Here is a 26,051-nt window from a genome sequence, read left to right as displayed (position 1 = left end):
ACTGGTCAAAAAACGCCAATTGCCGATAACGTTTATTTTCTTTTTATTGGTGCCAGTCTGACATGGACCAATATATTGGTGCACCTCTAGGGAACACTTAAACTACAAAGCAGGGAGCACTGAAGCAAAACATAACTCTCTCTGTATACACAGTTATTTCATAGTGGGGTAAAGAGGACTCTTAATTTACCAAAAAAAAAAAAAAGGATTCTTGTAACTCTGCTTCTTTTTTTTGTACTGCTACCAGCTTACCATTCCCTACATTTTCTCATAGCATGTTTATTTCCCTGGCTGTTTAAAGACAGGAAATGCAGCAAAAGCAAGTGTTTGCTTCCTGGAGGAGATGGCATTGTAGAATGCACTTGCCCACTGATTAAAAACGTCTTTCCCATGCTGTGTGTGTGTGTTTAATGATAGCTTCTATCCAGTTGTCTTGGAAGGACTGGAAGATACTGAGTATATTTCAGAGCAGTTTTTCCCTCCACTATTGTATTTCTGTTCTCATGGCTTAAAACTGCATTGTCTTTTAGTTCAAAGAGATGAGGACATTTGGTGCTATCTTTTGGACCAACTGTATAGTGGAGAGAGCTGTTCAGTTAGGAGACTTAAAGAAGGGCACTTAGGGCAGTTTTACATGTGCTCTGACACATTCTGATTAGAAAAGTGTTATTGCAGATTCAATCTCGAGTAATCAAGTCTGCTGGAGCATTTTAATCAGAACGCTCCAGCTTGCTGCAGCATCTTGCATATTAAGCTTATCGTTAAACATGCTTTAGTTAAAGTGCCCCTGCCACCATTTTGAAATGCGGGGACACTGAATACGCAAAACACTATGAGTGTTTTAGTTAGAGTGGCTCCCGAGAGCTGCTTTAAAACGCTGCCTTCACCCTAACCCTGGAGCAAATGTACAGATGTCCTCATGCTTGAAAGCTTGTGCAGAAGCTGTCCCAACTATATACTTGGCCCAATACAAGATCACTAAAATTCCTTGCCTCTGATACGTTTCCTAGACCATCGTAGCAATACTACCACTCCAGCCCTATTCTGTCTTTAAGTTAAATCCCATAGGATAGGTTGAGCTCCAGGGGAGACATGGTTATTTTTTTTTTAATTTTATTTTGCTCTCTTTTGATTTTTAAAGTGACACAATCAACTTTGAATTTTATTCTACTGCTACTAATTTTGCCAGGGGCCTGAAATGATCTAACTTATTCTACAAGGCACAGTGTCACTGATTGTATGCAGTGCTGGGAAGTGAAACCATTGAAACCTTTCTCAGTTTCTTTTAGTTGTGTCTGACTGGAAAGCATTTGATTGGGAGTGTGATTTATTTTCCTTTTAGACTAGTAGTGTCAATTTTTTGAAGACTTACTGGTTTGCATGCAGCAGACTACAGAGGCTGTCAGAGTTCGGTTCTTAGCAAAAAGTATAGAGTTTTCTATACACAAAGAGACCATCTGTGTCTTTGTATGCTGTCTTCCAAAGTGGAGGCATGGTCTGTGACTACAATATTTATAATAATCTTTGACTGTGACCATCTTTATCTCTTTTCAGTGTCTAGAATGTGTTTATATCACTATTTAGTCATTTACAAAAAAAAAAACCTTCCCCACGGTAGAACTGCAGCAGTTGGTGCTCCCTTGCCCTACACTTCCTTTCTCTAGAAAGGCTGGTTTTGATTTCTTTATCTTCACATGCTTCCTTTTTTCAGGTTCCAATCATGGCAGCTTACACTTGCATTACTTGTCGTGTGGCTTTCAAGGATGCTGATATTCAACGTGCTCATTACAAAACTGACTGGCACAGGTATAACCTGAAGCGGAAGGTCGCTGACATGCCTCCCGTCACTGCTGAGAACTTCCAAGAGCGCGTCCTAGCGCAGAGGGTGGTGGCAGAGGAGCAGAGCAAAATCACTGCCACATACTGTACAGCCTGTAGCAAGCGGTTCTCCACTTTCAATGCTTATGAGAATCACTTGAAGTCCAAGAAGCACCTGGAGCTTGAGAAGAAAGCTGTTGAGGCCATCAGCAAGAAGGTCGACACCTTAAATGAGAAAAACCTGGAGAAGGGGCTGGTCCCTGAAAACCTAAACAAAGATGCTATGAATGCAGCCATTCAGCAAGCCATCAGGCCCCAGCCATCTTCCTCGCCAAAGAAGATACCCTTGCTTCCCATTGACACAAGCAGCTCTCTAGCTCCTGCTGGAGGCCCCAGTCTCTCTCAAAGCAGAGAGCGACTGGAAAAGCCTCCTCGGATCCAGTGGTTTGAACAACAGGCAAAAAAGTTGGCCAAACAGCAAGTAGAACAGGAGGAAGAAGATGAAGATATGGAGGAAGGTAAGAACCAGCAAGTGGGTAGAAGGTGGCTTGGGCTATAGCAAGTGTTGGTTGTTTTTTTCAGGTAAAAGCGTCTCATTTTTGTTTTTTGTTTTGTTTTAAAAAACTTTCTCTCCAAGGCAGAAAAAGGCTCTTTTACTACTTTATGTTTAAACTTTGTAGTCTCAAAAAAAAATGCAGATTTCTGTAGCAGGGCAAAGCAAAATATAATGTTCTTTACTAAATGTTTGGTCTTCATAATCCTGGACCTCAGTGAGTGGTGGGAATAAGGGGGTGCTAAACTTTGCGGGAAGTTAATTTGCTGGATAAACTATTATTAACACGCAGTTGCCAATGGGAGTTTTCAAAAGAAAGCCCACACTGAGGAAGATAACAAAAAAATGTTCTGGCCGTGAAAATGGAAAAAAACAGTCAGCATTTAGTGTCCAATATCTCATCCATCGTTTTATTTACCTATTTCAGGGAGAAATGGGAAGTTTTGCAGTTGCTAAGGAATAGAGGCCATTTTTTCCCTTCTTTCTCTGTTGCTGCCTTTAGGTGCATAGAAGCAGTCCATGAAATTTACTCTGTTAGAGCAGTTGTATGCTAGTGTGATTCCATTGACAGCTTGAGGAGTCGGGCCCCATTTGTTTTAACAGCTAGGCCTCTTGTCATCCTGTTGTAGGGGTAATGCGCATTTCTGAATTTGGATCTTGGAAGGGATGTAAAGCAGGAGCCAACTTGTAACTTTCCTGTATTAATGTATTGCTAAAAAGTGGCACTGAATCTCTTTTGACCAATCTGTTTGACCAATCTCATTTCCTTCTATGACCAGGTGACCTATCACCTGGACAAGGGGGAAGAGATTGATGTCATATATCTTGACTTCAAAAAAGCTTTTGATCTGGTATCCCATGATCACCTCTTGGCCAAACTGCCCAGTTGTGGCCTTGGCTCCACCACGATCCGCTGGCTGGGAAATTGGCTTCGTGGTCGGACCCAGAGGGTTGTGATTGATGGCAGTCACTCATCATGGTGCCCTGTGACCAGTGGGGTCCCTCAAGGCTCTGTCCTGGGACCCATACTGTTCAACATCTTCATTAACGATGTGGACATTGGAGTCAGGAGTGGACTGGCCAAGTTCGCCGATGACACCAAACTTTGGGGCAAAGCATCCACGCCAGAATATAGGCGGGTGATCCAGGCTGACCTGGACAAGCTCAGCAAATGGGCAGACGAGAACCTCATGGTGTTTAACACCGAAAATGCAAGGTTCTCCACCTTGGGAGGAAAAACCTGCAGCACCCTTATAGGCTCGGCAGTGCTACGTTGGTTAGCACTACAGAAGAAAAAGACTTGGGGGTCATCATTGACCACAAGATGAACATGAGCCTGCAATGCGATGCTGCGGCTAGTAAAGCGACCAAAATGCTGGCGTGCATCCATAGATGCTTCTCGAGCAAATCCCAGGACGTCATTCTCCCCTTGTACTTGGCCTTGGTGAGGCCGCAGCTGGAGTACTGCGTCCAGTTTTGGGCTCCACAATTGAAAAAGGATGTGGAGAAGCTTGAGAGAGTCCAGAGGAGAGCCACGCGCATGATCAGAGGTCAGGAAAACAGATCTTACGATGACAGGCTGAGAGCCATGGGACTCTTTAGCCTGGAAAAGCGCAGGCTCAGGGGTGATCTGATGGCCACCTACAAGTTTATCGGGGTGACCACCAGGATCTGGGGGAACGTCTGTTCACCAGAGTGCCCGAAGGGATGACGAGGTCGAACGGTCACAAACTCCTGCAAGACCGTTTCAGGCTGGACATAAGGAAGAAGCGGAGGTGGTTCAAGCGCCTACATTGAACACCTTCAAGAGTAAATTGGATGCTTATCTTGCTGGGATCCTATGACCCCAGCTGACTTCCTGCCCTTTGGGCAGGGGGCTGGACTCGATTATCTCCTGAGGTCCCTTCCAGCCCTAATGTCTATGAAATCTCAGTAAGTTATTTAATCTTTTTGCATCAAATGCTTAATGTTTTCTACTGGTGCTGTTTATTCACCAAACCACATCCTGAAAGGATTTTCAGTTCCAGGTTTTTTAAGCTAGAATGTTGTCCCCTACAGTGGCATCCCCTACACTGTTTCATCATTGCATCATGCAACTGTCCAGACTGGTAGTTCACAGTAGTTACCTCTGACAGTGTTTAAGTGAATTAGCAAAGTAAATTTTCTGTCTTTTGTGTAGCTAGATGAACATGCCACAAGCAGCCCTCTCCCTTGATACAGAAAATAAGTGTCTTGGAATCCTTTTATTCCTAGATGTAATGCCCTTGCCCCAGGGAAACATGGAGTATGTTGAGAGGGCAGTGTGAGGAATCTTTTTCTGTTGCCTGTTGTGTTGGATTTTTTTTCTCTGTGAAACTCATGAAAGTGACCTGAAAGCATTTGTGTATCTCATTGCTTCAAGACTGTGCTTATAGGTCGCTTTTTATTTATTTGTTTGTTTATTTATTCTCATTGGCACAAAGCCATGTTAATGAAAAGAGGATCTTTGCTGTAATAAATGTCACTACTGAGCTGGGACTCAAAATAGCAGCCCTCCTATTCCCAACAGAAGCATGTTGGTTTTAATAGTCTGTTCCTTGTGTTGTAATGTTGTGTGGTGTAAAAATATAGTAGCAAGATTTTCATAGAAAAACAAATTTGAGGCACTATTCTTTCATTTGGTAGCCTTTCTTTTAGAGTTGCACTGACACATTGGTTGCGTATTGGATCGGCACCAATAAAAGGAAAATTAATGTTATTGGCTATGGGCTTTTTTTTTGGCCAGTGTAGCCGATCACATTCACCAATAAATGCAGTATGCCTTCTGGCTGGGGACCCTGGACATCACATCTATACTGCTCTTTGTGCTGCCTGGCTGCATTCCTATAAATCGGCTATCGGATTGGTATCTGCCAATATGGCTAATTAATAATTGGCTATCTATATTGGCTAACAAAATCTTTATTGGTTCACCTCTACTTTCTAAGGCAGCCTTGCCTTCAGTGTGCAAAGAGATGTTCAAAGTCTGTTTTATTGACAGTGATAGCATTTGCAACTTCACCAACCAGTGCTCAGAAGTCAAAGCATTTTACGTGTTTGCCTCTTTATCAGAGGTGTTCATTCCTAAGCCTGTTCTGTGCTATAGTTGGTTGTAGCTGTGTTGGTCTAAGGACATAGACAGACAAAGTTCTTTGGGTAGATGTGATATCTTTTATTAGATCAACTAAATAGTTGGGAAAATTGTTCTTTGTAAGCTTTTGGGCACAAACATCCTTCTTCAGGCATAGGGAATAATGTGTGCTCTCCTGGGTAGAACAGAAGCCAATATGCAAAGTACAGGTCTGTGAAAATGAAAATGTGTGGCAGTGAGGATAAGAGGGAATGGGGGACAAAAGGTGTGAGACAGGTAGGTGGGGGGTAAACGGGGGGAACCACGCCATGCCAGGACAAAAAGTGACTTGCTAATGCATCTATTCTACCCAGGAAAGCACAAATTACATTCGTATAGCACATTTACTTGGAAAAATATGATGTAACCTGGTGTTTTCTGCATTAGAAGGCTGGGAGGATGTGGATTCAGATGAAGACTTAGAGACAGAAGGTGCTGAGATGGAAGATGATGAGCAGGTTGACATTGAAGGAACACCAGCCATGGGTGCAATACCAATCATGGACTGCTTGTTTTGTCTTCACCATTCGAGCTCTCTCATGAAAAATGTGGCCCACATGACAAAAGTCCACAGTTTCTTTATTCCAGATATAGAATACCTCATGGATCTCAGAGGGCTGATTAAGTACTTGGGTAAGTCTTTGAACCAGGATAAACATCCTGTATTTTTTCAGTAAATATCTCAGAGCTGAAGCATGACTGCAGTGTCGTATGGCAGTGGAACCCAGCTTTTTTGGACTGTGGGTCAGATGACTGGTTCCACCTCTACCTGTGGGCCAGATCCTGTCTGTGGGCCTGATCTGGTACATGGTACTGGCCCAGCCTGGGCTTGATTTCATGTGGCTGGATTGGGCTCTGGCTGGGCCATTTCTGCCCAGCTGGATCAGGCCTCAGCTTGATCCAGGTGTGTGGGAGCAAAGCCCACTCCCTCTGTGTGGGGCTGTCCTAGCCAGAGCTGAATTAGCCCTGTGGAGATTATTAATTTGGTGGTGGGGATGCTCTTCTGCCTCCAAATTTCTGGACTTGTGGGGGAACCTGCAAGCTGGATCTGGCACATGAACCAGAGATTGATGATCCCTGTCATATGGCATTGCTCATTTTCATGAAAATACATGGCTTAATTCTAGTGGATATGGCTCATGCCATGCTGCCAGGTGTGCCTGCGCAGCTGTGCACACCACACACCTTAGAGGGAACACTGGATGTGAGGTCCCCCTCCACAGTAAGCAGGTGTGAAATAATTGTGCTCACATGTTAGTTTGTGGCCAGATTTCTAACAGTTGCAGATTCCTGCATCAGTTTTGCAGTGCCTGAATCAACCAGTTGCTAAAATATTTACACTGAAAGTGCTCAGTCCTCAGTTTTGTTACTCCAGTAGTGAATGACAACATGGACATTTTCCAAACCACATCAGTTAAGCCAAGGTGGCAAAGCATGGTAGGTGGAATGATTACTCTCACCAAACTAGAATACTGTTAATCTCTGCTCTCTACAGCCACAAGGAGCAGATATTGAGAAGAACTTTTGGCACAGAAAATGACTGTTTTGGATAAGTAAATGACCATAATTAAAGCTTTTTATAGCATTTAATAGAAAACTGGGTGTTGCATTGGGAGGCTTTGCTTAGCATATGTGGGGTCTTTTTGTTCTGTCATCTGAAATCTCCTCTAAACATACAGGCTTCTTCCTAGAGGAAGCCTTGTCGTTAGGGAATAGGGAAATCAGAGCTGTAATCTAATTCCTGGCAGTGATAGTTTTAACTTGGAGTAAGTCACTTGCTCTGCCTCAGGTTTCATGCCTGCAGATCACCAACTACAGTTGATTATCAGAGAGACTGTAAACTCCAAGCATTCCCTTTTTCCAGGAGAGAAAGTTGGCATTGGGAAGATCTGTCTGTGGTGTAATGAGAAGGGTAAATCCTTCTACTCGACGGAAGCTGTGCAGGCTCACATGAATGACAAAAGCCACTGTAAGCTCTTCATAGATGGGGATGCAGCCTTGGAATTTGCAGACTTCTATGATTTCAGGTGAGGAAGTTCTTTCTCCAACTTGCATGGACAGAAATGGAGAGAGAACCCAGTCAAACTTAGAACCAGTTGCATCTACTACTAATCTTTTTAGCCATGAGGCCTCTTTCTGGTATTTCTTCTTGGGATACTGGTTAAAAAATATACTTGCTGATCAGGAAACTTTCTTGGAATCAAAGCTACAGTTGATTTCTAAAAACCTGTAAGTTTTTCTTACTGTTCTTAATCTGTTAACACATTCTTTCCAAGTAAGCAGGTGCATTGCTACCATCAGTATTACCGATTAAAATGCTATCTTGTACGTCCAATTGCTGATTTGGACAGTACAACAGTATAATACAGTTCATTCCCTAGTGCTTTGTCTTGTTCAGTTTTCTGTACATCAGTAAAAGCCTTGAGGTTATAAAGGAATACAAAAGCCAAAATGCAAATCTTGTATCATGGGGCTGCTGCCACATTAATAATGGTAGTAGAGTTCCCTACTGTAGATGCATCATATGTCAGCAGAAGATGAAGGGGGGGGGAGGTGGTTGCTGCCAGAATTTTTCAGTTTTCCAAACAACAGAAGCCTTTTTCAGATGGCTGCAGTTGCATATGCATACACTTGGTATGCTGGTTACCGTACACTGTTGGATAGTTATTTAGTACTTTCTGAGACACGCTTACCTTGGAATAGAATGAATTAAGTTGGGGTAGAGCTCTACATAGTGTCTGCTCCATACTTCCTGTAGAGTAAAGTCAAATTACTTGAAAGTAAAGGTAAGTTACACCAGTGTATCTGTTTTTTGTCTGCAGCAGTCATTAGTTGTAGCCATTTCTTCAATATGAACAGGCTTCCTGACACCAAAGGGTGAGGTGCCGTAACAGTGCCTACTGCCAACATGTATCTCCAGAGAGTTGTTTATGTGTCCGTGCCAGGCACTGGTGTAATTTTATTTGAGAGCAGAACCTGAGCTAAATTACCCCCAGGACAAGGTATTGTGTATCTGCACTTGAAGCTTTAATGTTTGCTCCATTTTCTGTCCGTATCCTCTTAGAACAGTGGTGCTCAACCTTTTGGCCCTGCAGACTACGTAAGTGGGGCAAGGTTGGTCTGTAGGTCAGATCAAGCTCCATGTGCCAGGTTCAGGCTCTGGGACATGGCAGCACCCCCTCCCTGGTTCCCCCACAGCCTAGCACTACCTCCTCTCACCCCTGTGTGCCAGGATTGGTTCATGGGGGCCTGGCAATACCCTCTCCCAGCCCAGTGCACAGATATAGTGTCCTGGGGGCCTGGCACTGTCCTCTCTCACCCCTGCAGGCTGGGATTGGGTCCCAGGGGCCTGGTGCTGCCCCCCCTCCCACCAGGATTGATCCCTGGGGGGCCTGGCCTTACCCTCTCCCACTTCAGCACACTGGAATTGGGTCCCAGGGGCCCAGAACTATCCCTGCCCACCCCTGCTTTCTGGAACTGGGCACCAGATACAGGGTGCAGGGCTCCCTGTGCATCTGGACATTTGGTGGAGGGCTAGTGGTGACACCACTGTCCCACCTCAAATTAACATACCTGTAGTGAGCTCCACAGGCTGCAGGTTGAGCACCCCTGTCTTAGAAGAAGGAAGGGAGGAGGTATTCTTGACTAAATGTCTGTTCTGTGTTCTTAAACTTAGCAGGAGCTGATGTAAAGAGCTTTGGTCTAACATGTATGTATGTATTTTCAAGCACAGGTGAAGGGAAGAGCTTTTGTTCAGCTATATTAATTTTGATCTTGAAAATGTCTGTCATGGTGGCGGTTGCTTTCCAAGCATGGGCTGGGAATTGCTGCAGACCAAGCTGTTTGCTCTATGCAGCCTTTTCCTTAGCACTCATTTTGCAGCTTCAGACTTTGTGCCACTGAATGGGGAGGAGGAAAGGGAATCTGTGATTACTGCTGATATTGAAATATAGATGTTATGGTGAAACCCCTACTTTAGATGGAGCCTGGCAGCTTTCTTGGTCTCTACAGATTTACAGTGCACCTGTTTTATGCAAAATGGTTCTAAAATGGGCTTTACCTGGTGATCACGTCATATAGCTGCTGTTGCTGTTGTTTCACAGGGCCAGTTACCCTGAATACAAGGAAGGGGAGGATGTGGAAATGTCTAAAGATCTCTCATCAGAGAAAAATTTAGAATACGATGATGACACGATGGAGCTGATTCTCCCTTCAGGTAGGCACAGTAAAAATCCTCCGTCAAAGATACCTTGTCACTCTGGAAGTGCTATATTTGCAGTTATTGCAAGCAGGGACACGCTGTCAGGTAGATTTCATTTGCTGATGTGAAACAAATGGTTTTGCATTCAGTTGTCACTGAATTTTGTTATTTCTGTTTTCAAACTGAAGAATTATTTCCTTTGTTTGAGTTTAGGTTATGCTTATTGGCTATCTGAACCTGAAATACAGACTTCTTTTCATGAGTTTGGTTGCCTCTGGCATTGTCTTTGGCTTCATTTTGTTGGGATTTTATGTTACTTTGACTCATTTACACGCAAGGAGCCTGTATATTTCAGTACAGTCTTTCTTGGAGAAGGTGTGAGTTTGCTAGTTTTTTTTTCCCCAAAATAGTTTGGCATTATATGGCCTGGTCACATCAGTTTGACATGCATAAGCAATGACTTATTCAGATATTAATTTCCTTCTACATCGATAAGATATGCTGCACATTACATGCTATGCCATAAGCATGGTACTCTGCAATGGTGGTTGGATATACTCTGTATATGTTTTAGTTCAGCCTTTTCCATTACCCTGGGAAGTACTGTTGGTACTGTCTTTGGAGGGGGAAAAGATTACGTTTTCTGTCAGTCTTAGAGTTCTTAATCTGTCACTTGAAATGGGTAAGTTGTGGCACCTCCCATTTGTGGGGGTGGTCTCTTTAAAGATTATCTGTAGTGGGGGACACTGCCTTTGTGTACCCATTTGTTTTTTCATCTTTTATTCTGTTTATAATGAATAAAGTGGGTGTGTAGCAGGGGGGGCCATGAGTGCCACAAGGGGGTACAGGTCACTTCTGTATATGACACGTGGCAGATTGTAGAGAGGACAGGAAGCACAGTGGCAGATAGGGTAGGGAGCAGAAAGCAGAGCAGCAGATTGCAGCAGGGGAAGGGGATCAGCGTGGTATGTGGGGAGGGCATGATGAGGCTAATTTGTAGTCTGCCTGCCAAAAAGATTGGCCTCCACTCATGTGTAGTGTGACTTTAATAGCCAGGGTGTCTGGTTGGTTGGGATTTCTAACCCCCGAAAGGTAATGCCAGAAAGGGAGTGCCAGCCACGGGGTGGGTGAGGGGCCACTTTTCCACCCCTGTGCTTAGCTTTTCCCTGGGCTCCTTCCCAGCGTGGAGGCAAGTAGCCCTTTCCCTGCCCTGTGGCTGGCATCCCGCACTGCAGCCACTCGCAGCCTGCGTGGGGCTGTTCTGAGCAGGCACAGGCAGCCCCACACATGCTGCAAGTGCCTCCAGCACGGGATGCCAGCCATGGGGTGGGCGAGGGCCGCTTCCCTTCCCCCACCCCCGCTCAGCACCACCTTGTAACCCAGCTCCACTGCCAGCCTGGACCCCGTGCCGGCTCTGGGCTCACCTGTTGGGGCTGTGTGTGGCAACAGCAGGTGCAGCCCCCTCCACTTGTCACACTGGGCAGTGTTTGCCACTGCCTCCTCTGGGCTGCCCAGCACATGAGCTCTGGATGGGCAGCAGCAGCCAACACTGCCTGGCACGGCAAGTGGGGGGTCTGCAGCTGCCGACGGGTGAGCCCAGAGCTGGCACAGAGCCCAGGTTGGCAGTGGGGCTGGTTTACAAGCTGGTGCTGAGCCTAGGGAAAAGTGGCCTCTTGCTTGCCCCAGGGCCGGCACCCTGTGCTGTAGCCACTTGAAGCCCACGTGGGGCTGCCTGTGCCTGCTCCAGACAGCCCTGCGAGGCCTGTGAGTGACTGCATCAGGGAGCGCTGGCCATGGTGCAGGTGAGGAGCCACTTTTCCCCGTGCTCAGCACCAGCTTCTTCCCTGCTGGCGATCAGGGAGTTGGGGCTGTGTGCTGCCCCCTGCCTGTTCCGTGGAGCTAGGGGCCACTGGGAATGAGCAGGTGTGGGAGCCTGTGGGAGCATGGGGCCTGCACCGGTGTCCCAGGGCCAGTGCTGGCAGGACCCAGAGCGGGATGGCAGGAGCACAGAGTCCCAGCCAGCAGGAGCTCTGTGGAGCTGGGCCAGCTCCCCCCTCTCCCTGCTGGTGCAGCCCAGCCTGGCTCCACAGACCCCTGCCAGCCTGCACCCTGCTTTGGGCCCCACCAGCGCTGGCCCTGGGACATGGGTCCCAAGACATTGGGACATTGGTCCCAAGATGGTGACCAGGGGGTGGGGCACCTGTCAAGGGGCGGGGCTACCCATGCAGCCCTCCACAGCCTGCCAAAACTGGGTAAGTGGCCCTCTGCCAGAAGTAATTGCCTGCCCCTGAGTTAAAGGGACCCGGCTTAAATTTAACAATATGCTTAGAAATGTTTTATTTATTATGTAGGAGCAACTAAGCCCTAAAATTGCTGGAACTGGAAGATTTCTCTTCAAGTTTTGTTTAACTGCAGCACAAGGGTGACTCAGGAGAATTTGGAGAGCTGTCCTTTGTGCCTTTGAAAGTCTTTCTTTTGGAGTGGCAAATAGTGCCATAGTTTCCCTGTCTGTTTGCTGTAGATCACCCACAGTGACATACAAGGGAAGTGTTTAGGGGTAAATTAGAAGGGAAAGCAGATGCTGTGACTTGAGCCATTTCAGACTGTTTTACATGACTGAGTTTGGAGCTGCACAGTGCTAGGCCTCATTGTGAAGAGTGTGGCATAAGAACACAGAGTAGGGTAAAGTAAAAACAAGACAAGGTTCCCTAAAAATGTGCAATGTCATTGTGCAATGTCATCATTGTGGCAGGCCAGTAGGGGGTGCTCCTGCATTGAGCCATCCACCTTTACTGCGCCTGACCACCTTCCAGGCTCCAAGTGTCTCCCTGGGGGTGCCACATGTCTGGCTGACCCCTTCCTGAAGCACACCCGCTAGCCTGAGGGTAATGAATCACTAGTTGCTGGGTGGACTGGCAATTCCTAGCTCCCCAAGGAGCCCAAGCCTCTCACCCAGGTATGTGATGCCAGTCACGTAGGCAGAGGGAGCAGGTTTCCCCCTCCCCTTAGGAATGTATCCAGCTCAGGTTACCTAAAGAGATGGGGTAAGGTGTGTACCCTCTGCAGGGCCCATCTTAACCAAATTGTCACAGGGCAGAGTTTTTGGGGAGAAACAGAGATGGCTTTCTGCCACAATCATCTTTGTCATCCCATCTGATCTGCCATATTTTTAAGGGAGCTCTCAAAGGCTTAAGAGACAAAACCAATACAGAACTTATTGAGCCCCTATTACTTATGGTAAAGTAGCAAAAAAGAGACAAAAAGTACCCAGGTATTTTTAGTAGTGTTGGTCACCTTTTAGGCTTATGATGAGAAATTTGGGAAATAAGGTGCCTGGAATGGCAAGCTACATTTCTCAATAAATCATGACAGCAAGTAAGGTGCTGCTGGTTGAGATGTCCAATGATCCATGATAGGAAACCATTAGGGGGCAGTGTGAGACTGGAAATGTATTTTTTTTTTATTCTAAAACGTGCAGCCATAGGAAGGCAGACATCTCTGCAGAGGTTCTGTCTCTGTTTTGTTGCATGGGAGTGTGACAAGGACTTCAGATAAAAGTGTTTTTTATGGCATCACCATATGGATCTACAGAGTCCTAGAGAGTAGAGCTCAAGAGTTCATTTCTCCAGGCATCTATATCCTAGCACTGAAAGGCGTCATTTCTGTCACTGCCAAAGTAGATTTGGCTGATGTGAAACACAGGTCACCTAGCATAGGTGTTAACCTGCTACTTTAACACCAGGAGTCTTTTTAAATTTATCTGATTGCAAGGCTTGTAGATAATTGCGCAAAGTGCAAGGACAGATTAACAGCAGATGGAAAAGAGCACATTTAGGGGAATCAAAGTAATAAAAAATATAGTGCCAGGCCCTTCTCTGGCACTATCTGGATCTCCTCATTGTGATGACAAGCAGTAATTAAATGATTTTTGTGAAATCAAGTGAGTGACAAGCGCACATTCTGGCAGAGTACTTTTGAAAGGGAAAACCTAGATTTCATCATGCTCTAGTAAGGAGGCAGGGATGGATGGCATGGTGGCAGTTTTTCCTTGAGGCTGCAATTAACATTTGCTGTACTTAATCAGTGTTTCAGTGCTGTTACTAAGATAAACCATTCGTCATGTTAATGAACATCAGTCTGCCTCACTTTGGGGAAATATAAAGCTGATATTTTGCCAAACCACAGTTTGCAGTTGTGGACAAGATCAGAAAACAAATATTTGTTTGCTTGTAGCAGGTGCTTACCCATGTGGAAACAAGTCTGTCCTTCAGCCATGGTGGGAATTTGCCCTTCAAGCTTTTGTTTATATGTCGGCTTTTGATGTCCTGGTTCCTGCAGTACCCAGGGCCGGATTAACGCAGAGGCAAACTAGGTACATGCCTAGGGGCCTAAGTGAAACCCAGTTGTGCTTATTTTACATATTATTGAGTGAAAAAGTAATATAAATATACAGTGTTAAGTTAGGGGCTTATGAGTTTGTTTGCCCATTGAAAGGTTAATCAGGTCCTGTCAGTACATGAAGACTTAAATAATGCTCAAGAGTTTATATGAGTATTGAACTCTTACTCTGCAAGCTATATTGTGCTTAGAATCTGGGGTCTGTACTAGATTTTTGTGAGCAGAGGGCTTTGCCTATTCAGTCACTTTATTTTCCCCATGTAGTTTCTTTTTACTACTTAGCCAGCCTCCCAAATTATCAGCATTCTTAAAAGATACAGGGATGGGGAATAATACTGCTTCCATCAAAGGACTAACACTCTGTGCCTTGTTTGTAATGAAATCAAGCTACTCTAAAACTCTATGAGTGCTGTACCTCTTGAGTGCCGTAAGGACTTTGTGATCTATTTTTGACAAGAAAATGTAACGGGAAAGCTATCTCGCAACACCTGAACCAGAGAATGTGGTGATCAACGTTTGCCTGGCATTTTTAGGAGATGGAAGGCTCTGTGCCATGGAACTGAAATGAATCCCCTGTGACTGTGAGGCCTTGCAAGTAACAATAATGCGCACACTTGGAATGGGTGTAGTCATTAGGTGGCACGTGAGGGGCCCATTTCCGCCCTTCTCTTATGCAGTTCTGCACAGGTGAGATTTCACTGTTCCTCTCCATTGAGCTGCAAGAAGCAGAGAACTTTACTAAGTATATTGAGTCGTCATTAGCACATTGACCTTTAAAACAAGATCTGATGGCTTTCTAAATGAGAGCCTGTAGTTCAGTCAGAAGACATTGGACTCAAGGCAGGCATTACAGTGGAAATTTTAATGAGCTGTGTGAAGACGATCAGAAAGGCTGCCTTTGGGCCTTGAGAATCTATCAGTTCTGGATCAGTAATTTTGGACCATCCATCTCCCTTGAATTTTCTGCCTTTCATTAAATTTTCAGGGAGCCAGTTCTCTACCTGCATGGCAGGTCTCTTGAAGTGTAGCATTCTACCTTTCCTGTCTCCAAGATAAAGTGCACTAGAGGAGCTGCTACATTAATCACACACTTCTGTCACGGTCCTTAGAGTCTTAAAACTTCAGAGAGTCTTAAAAAGTTCTTCTTAACATTGTTATTTTCCTGAGTCTTTTGTGGTGAACTGGATTTGTTGACTTCAGAAGTTGCCCTATCATGCTTTTTTGTCACTATAACCTGTCCTCTTGTGTAACAGGTGCCAGAGTTGGTCACCGTTCTTTGATGAGATACTACAAGCAGCGCTTTGGTTTGTCAAGAGCAGTGGCTGTTGCTAAAAATAAGAAGGCTGTGGGCAAGGTGTTGCAGCAGTACAAGGCTTTGGGCTGGACCAGTGGGACAGGTATGTGGAAGAATTAAATCGGCTTATTAAACCTTTGAACTAACTGTCATCTTATCAGTCAGTGCTTTTGAAGATGTTGTCTTGTGCTGCTGTTCTAGAAATGAAGGCATTGAATTCTTTCAGTAATCGCTTTGTGCTGGCAGATTCACTGCCTCGCTTCCTAGCAAGGAGCAGTACCAGTTCTGCCAGCAGGAAGATAGGCTGCTGGCAGTTAAAGATGGAGGAGAGAAGCCCAGTTCTGTTGCTATGCTATTGCAAGGGTTTCATACTTTCTCCCGCCTCCTGGTATTGCTCCTGTGCAAGTCTTTTTTATTTCTGGTAAATGAACAGAATCCCTTGTAGACACGTGTCATTCCATTCATGCTTTAACATCCCATTGTATTTTTTTCAGAAAGGCAGCCCCTGCACACACGCAGACCAGTCATGCCCATGCTGGTTTTTTTGTTGCAAGAGATGTACCTAAGTCTTCATTTTACATCAGTGATGTAAAATGAAATTTGCAGGGGTGAATCCAGCCTGAACTGCAACCAGAGACCTAGCTTGAAACAAAAGCAAAGAAATTGGCTTGCTTGAAATGGAACTTGTTACCATTCAACAGTTGTACAAATGATACTCTGCTTTGTCTGCTAATATCAATCCCTCTCTCAGCCCTTTCCCAGTTTCCCACTGTCATTTGTTTTCCTTGGAGTTTGCCAGTATATTAATCTTCACTGCTGCTCTGCCCACCATCTGATACCTTAGTCTCTGTGTCCTGGTGTCTTTAATTACAGATTAAATATTAGAGAAGTTCTTATGGAAGATTAGCCTAGAATTTAATTCTAGATGTGGCATTTTAACCTTGCTTGGGAGCAATGGGTTACAGACATTTGTATTGAGACTAATTGTCAGCTTTTCTTTGCCAGAGTTGGTTGGTTGGTTGCAATTAAGATTACTGATCCATTTATGATTGGCATTGTCAGAGCTAACAGCTTCTATTCTTGCCCTTCAGTACACTACTACATAACCCTGCATGAACTAACCATCTGACAGTTATCAACCTAGTCAGAGAACAATTATGAGATCTGTATTGACTTGCAAAGAATGGTTGCTGCATAGCATATATGCTAAGAATGACGTGTTGCCATTGTTTAGTAAAATAACTTAGGCCAACTGAAAGGAGCATTTGAGATCTCTGAATGGAAAGAGTTGAAAAATTCACATTATTCATTTAATTCAGCTCTGTTTTTTTTCAGATAGATGGTAGAAGCCACTGTGAAACCAAGTTCCTTCATAACAACAGGAACTTGATCCTATAAATGATCTTTGTAGGGAAACCCCTGTGCTCATAGGCAGCTCTGTAGCAAGATGAGGGCCTGGGGGAAGGGAGGTTAAACTGTCATTTACCTGACGCATGACTATCAATGAATAATTTCTCTGCTATGACCCTCTATAAGGACACTGACTCAAAATACCATTTTTTCTGTTAAGAGACTTGGGAAGGCGTTGAGCTGAAATAAAAAAAACCCTTCTCTTATGCTGGAATGAGAGTGCCCATAGAGGGGATATGTACTGCTATAATTATCAGTTTACCTCTTGCAGCATAATTAGGCTTAGTCTAGAGTATAAAGCTGTGCTGGCAAAATTTGAGTTTTGGTGATAAACCTTTGACTATATCAACATTCTCAGCTACTTTTGGTCAGCAGAGCTACAAGCTGAGTGAAATAAGTCTTCTTCTATAGGCATTCACATACCTTCTGCTGGCTGGAATGGTCCTTTCAGCAGCTGGTGGCTTTCTTCCACTAGAACATGTACAAACCAGAGAAGTGTAAGGTGGGAGACCAGACCTGCCAGAAGTGTGGGGATAGGGCAGCTGTCTGCTGCCAGAGGCAGGGGAGTTATGGGCTAGGCCTTGGATTGCTGTAACTGGTAAACTTTTCTTCAGTTGACTGATCCTTAGACTTTAAGGCTAGGGACAGACATTCAAAAAGCCTGAGCCTGAATTGATTCAATCCTTGCAGGTTAGTCTAACCTGGTTAGGGTGAACCAGTTTGTAACCACACAAACATCATCTCTGGACTGAGGAAATGTAGGCATATGCCTGCAGTGGCTCAGGCTAGAAGCTGGGGGGCACTAGAGCAGCCTTCCCTTCCCTGTTGTAGTGCTGAACTGAGGGGGCAGGTGTGGCCTGGCCCCAGCAGGACACTTTGATTAGGAAGGGGTCCCCCACCCTCCTTGCTGTTCCTTTGACCAGGGACAGAGCCCCTACTGTGGCCTTTACTTACACAGCAGGGAGTTGCATAGCATTTATCAGCCCATCAGCAAAACAAAAACCCCTCTCATTAGTTCAGGCTCTTCTTAAACAACTTTTTTACAAGGAAGGAATGGAGGGACGTTACCAGCTACTTGTTGATTAGCTCCAAAAAGCCCTGAGCAGATGCTGACCTGTCTGCCTTACACAGATACCTCTCAGCATTAGCTAGCATACCACAAGCTACCAGAGCTCTAGCCAGGGAGCAGAGGGGCGGGCCAGCCCTGCTATGGAGCTGATAGCCCTGTCCCAGGGCTAACAAGCATCTGGGATGCTGGGGCAGTCTGGTTTAAGTTAAACCAGGACAGGGTCTGGGACAGACATTGCATAAACAAGTTTGACCCAAATCAGTTAAGTCTGACACTACATTCAGCCAAGTTTATTGCAGACCGGCGTCAGCCATTTTCAGACTGGTTTATGTTTACTGAGTGTCTGTTCTGTTACAGGTTTAAACTGGTTTCTGATCTCTTAAACTGGTTTATGGGTAATGTCTGTCCCTAGCCCATGTCAGAGAGCAGCCTTGAAAATGACTAATCCTTATTCATTTTTCCCTCCTTTAACCAAAAGGGGCAGCATTAGCACAAGAGCGTGACATGCAGTATCTGCAGAGGATGAAGGCTAAGTGGATGCTGAAGACAGGAATGAGTAACAACGCTACGAAGCAGATGCATTTTCGGGGGCAGGTCCGGTTCTGAACAAGCCCCCCCCCCCGGGTGCTGTATGGAGCTGCTGTTATGGGAGGAGATTTTGGTAGCTTCTGGCATGGGGATTCAGAATCCAAATGGACCTGGTTCCTGATCGATGGATTCTTCAGTGCTGGAGGTCTTCCTCCTCTCTGATGAGCTCTGGAGACTGTCTAGTCTAATGACCTGATGGTTGGCCTATCAAATTTTAAATTAATGTATCTTGAAGGATGTGGTAAGGGTAGTCACCTCTGATTTAATTACATTACATGCATCCTTTTATTGTTCTTCAGCAGATTCTTGTTAACAGATGGTTTTCTGGTGCCTTAATCATATTACAGAAAACTGGAAATTTCAGAGGTGTGAGGTGGTAGAGAGGGAGCTGAGGTCAAATTTCTACACCTACAAACCAGAGAACTGTAAGGCAGGAGACCAGTCCTTTAGCTCTTCAAATTAGTATGGAAAGTGGTTCCCCTTTACATGTTTGCAAAAGATTATTTAGAGCTGCATTTATAGACTTTTTAAACTCGCCCTGTATCAAGCAGTCGTGGAAAAGGCACTTTAACCTGGTGCATTAAAAATCCTTCCTTGGGTGTGTATTCAGGAAAGCTTTTTGGAACACTGAATTTTCAGCATGTGGAAAGTGACAAGTAATCTGTTCAGTTGTATTAAGACTGTGGAGGGATTTTGGTTCCAATTGTTTGAAGGGAGAACTGGCTGAAATCCTAATTCCAGTTTTGGATGATGAATATTTTTTTTACCCTTAAAATTCAGCCTACTGTCCCTTGTTTCCAGAGAACACTGGGAGGTGGGGCAGGGGAGGAGGTTGATTAAAAACATTACAGAGTTCCATTTAGGCTTTAATTTAAAAAAAATATTTCACATGCACACTTACAAGCTTGAATGCTTGAAATATTCATTTAAGCATGTGCCTTTCTATCATTTTACCTCCTGCAGGCCTCTAATGGATTGTTAAGGTTACACTAATGACTTTACTGATTAACTCCAATATTTAATCTTGTGCTGTACTCCTAAAAACCTGTCCCTGACCTTCTCTTGTACTGTTCTGTATCATCTTAATAAAAATATATGCAAATACCAGGTCACCATTTAGATGCACCTGGAGCTTTTCAAAAGGATTGGCTATAAAGCAGTGTCCAAACAAAATAAGGATTCTTCTGAACCAGCCAACTGAGAGTTAAAACTGTCTATGCATTTGGGAGAACAAGACAAGGGTCATATCAATCTTCTTTCACTGCTGTACAATTCTTAATTAAAGGTCTGTCATGAGCAGTTTGAAGAATTCCATGTTCCTCTAACTGGTTAATTTGTTAGTGCTCCAGGAAAGACAGTACATTAATCATTATTTAAGATTACAAGGATGGTGCAGAGAACAGCATGTATTTGGGTATGTGGAAGCGTATCTGCTCAGCATACATCACTGCTACCTGAATTAATACAGGGCATGGTTTAGATCCAGCTTCTATTTCCTGAAATTAATCCAATGGCCTCTGCTATAGAGCATAGTTGGTTTAGATTGCTGGGTAAGACTATAACTCTTTCCTGAGATTATGTCTATAATTAGGGGCGCCTATACATGTGCAGAGAGGCTGCTCCGACACACTGTAATTACAGCATGTTGGAGCAGATTTGATTAATTGAGTCTGCTGGAACGTGGTAATTACTGTGCTACAGCAGATTCCAGTGTCACGTGCATCAGCGTCCCTGTGCTGAAAATGGCAGCGGGGTGCTTTAACTAAAGCTTGTTCAGTGCCTTCAGTGGGGACACTGATACATGTGACACTCTGGGTGCTTTTATTAGAGCAGCCCTTGGAGCTACTCTAATTAAAGCACCACCTCCCCACTCCCGGAGCATGTGTATAAACACCCCTCAGGCCCTGCCACATAGTTTCATAGTTGGTAGGGTCAGAAGGGACCTGAGCAGATCATCAAGTCCAACCCCTGCCATGGCAGGAAAAAGTACTGGGGTCAAATGACCCCAGCAAGGTGTTCATCCAGCCTCCTCTTAAAGACCCCCAGGGTAGGTGCCTGCACCACTTCACTTAGAAGTTGGTTCCAGATCCTAGCCACCCTGACAGTGAAGTAGTGCCTCCTGATGTTCAAATTAAAGCTGGAGAGAAACCTGTTATAAAATTACTACACATTTCCAAGCACTAACTTTGCAGATGGTTGGCTCTTTTTATAGTTGGATGGACATTTTTATGCTGTGATTATTACTCTGCACATTTGGCCAGTTTAAATTTATTGTGCAATTAACCATGAATTGCATAATGTATGTGATGCGTGGTCGGGGTATAGGTTCTGCTTCACATGCGGTCATCACAGGGACTGCTGGATGCACGTGCATGGTATTGCCAGGAGACATGAACTTTGGCTCAGACAGTCTTATATGAAATACTGAGGTTCACAACCAGGACTGAACATCCCTTCTCTTTCTCTTGCAAATAAACTGATAATTTAAATAATTTCCTTCAGAATTAATCTGATTTTGGAAGTGGTAACACCTTAACTCCTTTAAAACTCAATGGGTAGGACATCCTGGTACTGCTCTTGCTTGTAGGTTATTCAGTTGTTAGACTCAGAACTGCTCTTGCTGACCTGTTCCCTCTCTTACTAAGGAGACCTTTAAAGACCAGCAAGTGTAGGGAAACACAGGATGTCCTATTTGGCGGGGTGGAGGAGCGTAGTTTGGCAGATTTCTTTCTCTTTGCCCTTTTAAAAAAATTCAGACTGATAATGTCCCTTTCCCATGCAGGTGAGGGCATATTTCATTGCTAGACAGTTGTCTTTGTTTAACAGCAGTGCTTTGGTTACATTTTTTTCAAGTGTGGAAGGTTAAATGTAAATGGTAAGTAACTTTTTATTTCTTTTAAGGGAATATGAAAGATTCAGAGTTACAACTTCAAGGGCCAAAGGGTAGGAAAAGTTGTCAGCTAAAGTAAAATTAAAATGCCTAATCAGTTGGCACCATTCTGCATGCTCATTCATTCCATCCTAGCATGCCAGGTAGGGCAGTTCAGATGCTCTTAAAGCTCTGAATGTCTGACTTTTTGTACTCTCTCTCACATTCACTTCTGGACCTAACCTAGTTTCAGACTAGAGACTTCTCTATCAGAGGGTTGATTTTAAGATGTGTGTCTCTACCCATGTTTTGCATACCAAAACTATGCCACTTTAGCCTGTAATCTCTGGATGAAGCCCATTACATAGTGGACTAGCAGGCCTTCAACATGGTGAGTAATTTATTAAAGAGTGAATTGTTAGCAGCAAGTTTATCTCCTATTTGGACTGGCCACATGTTAGTTCCCAGCCATTAGATCCTTATGTCTTTCCTTACTAGGTCAAATGTTTCTGCTGGTGGCAATACTATCAGTTTGTGATCAAATTCTCTCTCAATTTTTTCTCTAATAGCTAATCTTTACGCTCTTTAAATCTCACTCTGAGGCAGGTTTTTTAGTGTTCAAATCATTGTGGCTTTTTTCCAAACCTGTTTCAATTTTACAACTTGCTTTTTGACGTTCTAATGCCAAAACAGAACACTACTACTGGTTTAAAACGAAACCAATTAACACCAATTAACAATTAACACCAATTAACAATTAAATGTTAAATATGTTAACATTTATAAAGATTTGCCTCAAAAGGAGTATTAGGCACCCAAATACCTTTAACAGTCTAGCCCTGAATCAGTATTCACTGTGATTTAAGATGAACTCATTGCCGTCTTTGGATGCTTCCAGAGCAGACTTAAAGTTTAGCTGTAAGAACAGCAGTGTTGGGGATGTGTACATAGCAAAAAAACCAAAAACACTGCTCAGCTATGTTTTGAGCTGAGCTGCGTGATGATTTTTAGAGTTATTCTTCCAATCAAAGATTATTTTTGGAGGGGGGAGGAGGGTTCAGCTTACAGTCTACAGACAAAATTAAGTCTGCTATACCGATTTCTAAAACCAGCGGAATACTTTTAACATTAAAGACTTTGATTGGTCTCTGATTTATTCTGGAAAACAACTGCACCCCTGATAATTGGCACAACACAGGACTTTCTCCCATTTTAACTTAGAACCTTTTTATATGTCTTGCATGAAGCTTAATACTTTCCTTCTTGAAGCTGAAAGTGTTTTAGAAATATAGACATTCTCTTGTGTACAGCAGAGGGTTTACGCCTTGTTGTTTCAGTAGTTGATAAGATGCAGTCTGAAATAGAGCTCTCTTTGCCACAATATGGCCTGTGCCTAACTGTCTTCCGTAAAAGTGCAGCTGAAGGAAGCTATAGATTCTAGTTTAAAAAAAGCATGAGCTTTAGTGGGTGATCTAATGAAGCACACAGTCAGCTATGAAAGCTTTTGCATCTCTGAAGGTAGTCTGTAAGATGCTGTCCTGACCTTTCTTCTGCCAGGGATTTAAAGGCAGGGTTTCTCCCTGTTGTTAACTGACAGAATCTCCTTGGAAGCAGTCTCATTCTACCTTTGTTCTTCTACTATTTTCAGTGGTTAAGATGCTGCTTTTATACAATATCATCTATTATCTGGCTATGGGGTAGGCAACCAAGAATGAAAACGCTGCAAAGTCGGCTGTTTTGAAAGGACAGATATGCTGTCCTTCTCCCCCCCCCTCCCCCCGGCGCCCTGCCCTGGCCATGCCACCATGGCAAACCACCTCCTGCCCATCTGGCAGCAGTGGGGGTGGTGGTGGCATGGAGTTGTGCCACCTATTGCTGCTGGGCAAGCAGGGGGGTGCATGGCTCCCAGGAGAGAGGCAGCAGGGCAGGGAGCCCCGAGCCCTCAGTGGGCAGCCTGCACCCACCACCACTCTGCTTGGTTCTGCTCCAGCTGTGCCACCTGGAGTGAGTGGGAAGAAAAAGAGGGGAGCTAGAGGCGAGCATATGTTCCACCTTTGCAAAAGGTCAGCCTAAAAACAAGGTGTGTGTGTTTTATTTGGGGACATGTTATCTGTAATAATGTAATATAAGGCCAGGAAGAAATGCTACTATGTGGCTCAGTGAGATAGACCCTGCCCCCATGGAAGGGAAGGGGCCCTGAAGTCTACCTTTAGTATTTAATAGTCATTGGATAAAATGGATAGATGGGAGTCATGGTTAATAGAAGGGGGAAGACATTGCTAAAGCATGCATTAATTTAGTTTTCATGAAGATTTCTTAAAGCAAACACAAGGACTTGAGTAACCTGAGAACTGAAATGCTTTAAGTAAACTACAAACAGGAGATATTGAGGTGCCATTAATGTCTGAGACCTCTTGTGGCAGGAATTGCCTGGACAAGAGTAGCTCAGATGATCCCAGAAGGGGAACTTTGCCATCAGCTGCAGGGAAAAGTTTCTTTCCCCAATCTGGCACTTTGCAAGAAATCAAGTGTATAAGCAAGACAGACCAGACAAGCCTCCAAAAAAGGGCATCTTGGAGCACTAATCCATTCTGGCTAGTGCCCCACTTCCATTCATGGAGGACCTCTGATCCTTCAGAAGAAGACAAAAACCCAAATCCACAAACCAAGTGCATGTAGCGATTTGTGCACTGGGGATAAAAATTCCTTCATGACCTTGCAGATACATGGCTAAAGCTCCTGCCTCAGAATTTTGTCTCAATGCAAAGCCAAAAGTGCTGAGAGAAAATTGAGTTCACCCCAGGATCCCTAAAGGAAGACATAAGCAGGGGCTTTGGCCCATCACAACCATCCAACTCATGCAAATACATGTATCTGGGAGATTCTACAATAATTTTTTCTTAAAAGCGTTCTAAGCTCATCTCGGAACACCAAACAACAATGAAGCTACCAGCTTTTTGCTAAGTTCTGTCCGATCCATCATTGCTATTTCTCTGTCCCTGTAAGACCTTGTGGATGTATGTTGAAGTTTAACCCTTTCACTAAAATAAATACAATGAAATAAGTGTTTTGTATTACTATTTTCTCACATAACTTTTACTTAGTTATGGGATCTTTTACCTGAACTTCCAGCTCTATTCAGTTCCCTGTTGCTTGCTAATATCTTGCTAAGAATATAGATACATTCGCTACCTTGTGCTTGAAAGGTAAAAGAACCTAGTTTCTCCTGAACCTACATGGATTCAGCACTTGAGAATTACATACATTTGTCCCCTTAGCAAGTGCTGGACTGCAGAGAGCTCAATCATGCTTGCAGAGGATATAAATCAGTGTCGCCTTTTGTCCATCTTTATGGGTCTGAAGACAGCAGGCAGTCCTATAAAGAGGGTGTGTGGGAGACCAGTAGCTCAGATCAAATGGGATCATAACAAAATTAATGATTCCTAAGAGGTTAAAAAGAGCAGAGGGCAAAGATCAAAATGCTTGACATTGCTTAGTGTCTTTAGAAACAAGTAAAGCAAACGAGGGCTTTAAAAAACAGCAAGGATGTAGTGAGAGCTATATTTACAAAACTAGAGAGTTTAGTAACTAATCAATTATGGTGTCAGGCAGAGAACTTGCATAGGGACAACAAAATATGAAGTCATTCGACAACCACAAGGTTAAACATGGCACCAGTGCATTGTTAGCAAGCATGTCTTGGGGCAATTATATTTAAACTGGGCTGAACGTTTCTTTTCTTTTGGACTGACAAGGAAAAGTCACAAACATCCATAACCGTGACTTGTATTCTGTGGCTTGGGGGCCTTCGAGTTTTCAGCAAAGCTTCTGATTTTAGTATCTAACCAACACTATGCAGCTGGGAAGATGGACTGTACACCGAGCTCCAAACCTCCTGGCACAGACTGAGGCCACTTAAGATGCAATGAGTCTGTTGATGGTGTCTTAACTAGTAATCTGCCCACATGTTCAGGGAATTAATGATGCCACAAAAAGGGAAACCAACCACAAAAATATTACACAAAAATGTGTAATATTTTTGTGGCTTGTTTCCATCGCACCTTAAACTGAACATGTGGCAGGGTTAGGACCACACCAGGGTCTCCAACTAGCCATGATGAGGTGTCGGCTTATGCAAGATCAGGGCTTGAACCAGCCCTGGTGCTGTCTCTGCCAGCTGGCAATCAGCTGATTGTCAGACACTAGCTACCAACTTGCTGTGCATGGGTATCCTGGAATCTTGTTTCTAATCTCCCCCTGCAGTTCCAAGTAAAGCATAATTGGGATATGATTCCTGATCCCAAAATCACACATCTTGCCATACACATGTGGTATAGCAGGAAGAGTGATTCTTGAGATGGAGGACCCTTACACTGCTAACTATCTTTCCCCCTTAAAAGCCTGACCAGTAAAGGGAAATTATCAGATCAAAAGTGGAGTTCACGTGGCTTTGGGGTACTTTTGTAATCCTCCTCTGCTCAGGGTGTCAGACTGCCATATTTGGGGTCAGGAGGGAATTTTACTTCATGGTCCTGTTGATATGGTCTGCCTTCCTCTACCTGGAGTCTCTTGATAATATACTGAGAACCTTTTATAGAAGCAGGACATTAGCTACCATGGTTTACCTGTGGCAGGTTATGACATTATGTCGTGTCAGGGTTTAGATTATGGATTGTATAGGGTTTGGGTAGGGCTGATCTGCC

General features: G+C 44.1%; 1 protein-coding gene across 4 annotated transcripts in view; it reads left to right on the top strand.

The window, feature by feature from the left end:
• ZNF622 (zinc finger protein 622) overlaps nucleotides 1-24,412 on the top strand; it is a 28,272-nt gene extending 3,860 nt beyond the window's left edge. For 3 of the 4 annotated variants that reach the window (XM_090049887.1, XM_090049886.1, XM_090049884.1), the window contains exons 2-7: nucleotides 1,712-2,336; nucleotides 5,907-6,152; nucleotides 7,384-7,546; nucleotides 9,623-9,735; nucleotides 15,372-15,515; nucleotides 18,370-24,412. In XM_090049887.1, the coding sequence (XP_089906013.1) occupies nucleotides 1,721-2,336; nucleotides 5,907-6,152; nucleotides 7,384-7,546; nucleotides 9,623-9,735; nucleotides 15,372-15,515; nucleotides 18,370-18,497 (1,410 nt within the window). In that variant the 5' untranslated portion in view covers nucleotides 1,712-1,720 and the 3' untranslated portion in view covers nucleotides 18,498-24,412. The remainder of the gene's footprint in view (nucleotides 1-1,711; nucleotides 2,337-5,906; nucleotides 6,153-7,383; nucleotides 7,547-9,622; nucleotides 9,736-15,371; nucleotides 15,516-18,369) is intronic. The other variant, XM_090049885.1, reaches the window with a different exon arrangement.
• Nucleotides 24,413-26,051: the final 1,639 nt, after the last annotated feature.

The sequence above is a fragment of the Crocodylus siamensis genome, chromosome 5, assembly GCF_052110815.1.
Source record: "Crocodylus siamensis isolate JL-2025a chromosome 5, ASM5211081v1, whole genome shotgun sequence".
In the NCBI taxonomy this organism is placed as follows: domain Eukaryota; kingdom Metazoa; phylum Chordata; order Crocodylia; family Crocodylidae; genus Crocodylus; species Crocodylus siamensis.
Note: the sequence above shows the minus strand (reverse complement) of the source record. Positions and strands in the feature narration are given on the sequence as shown.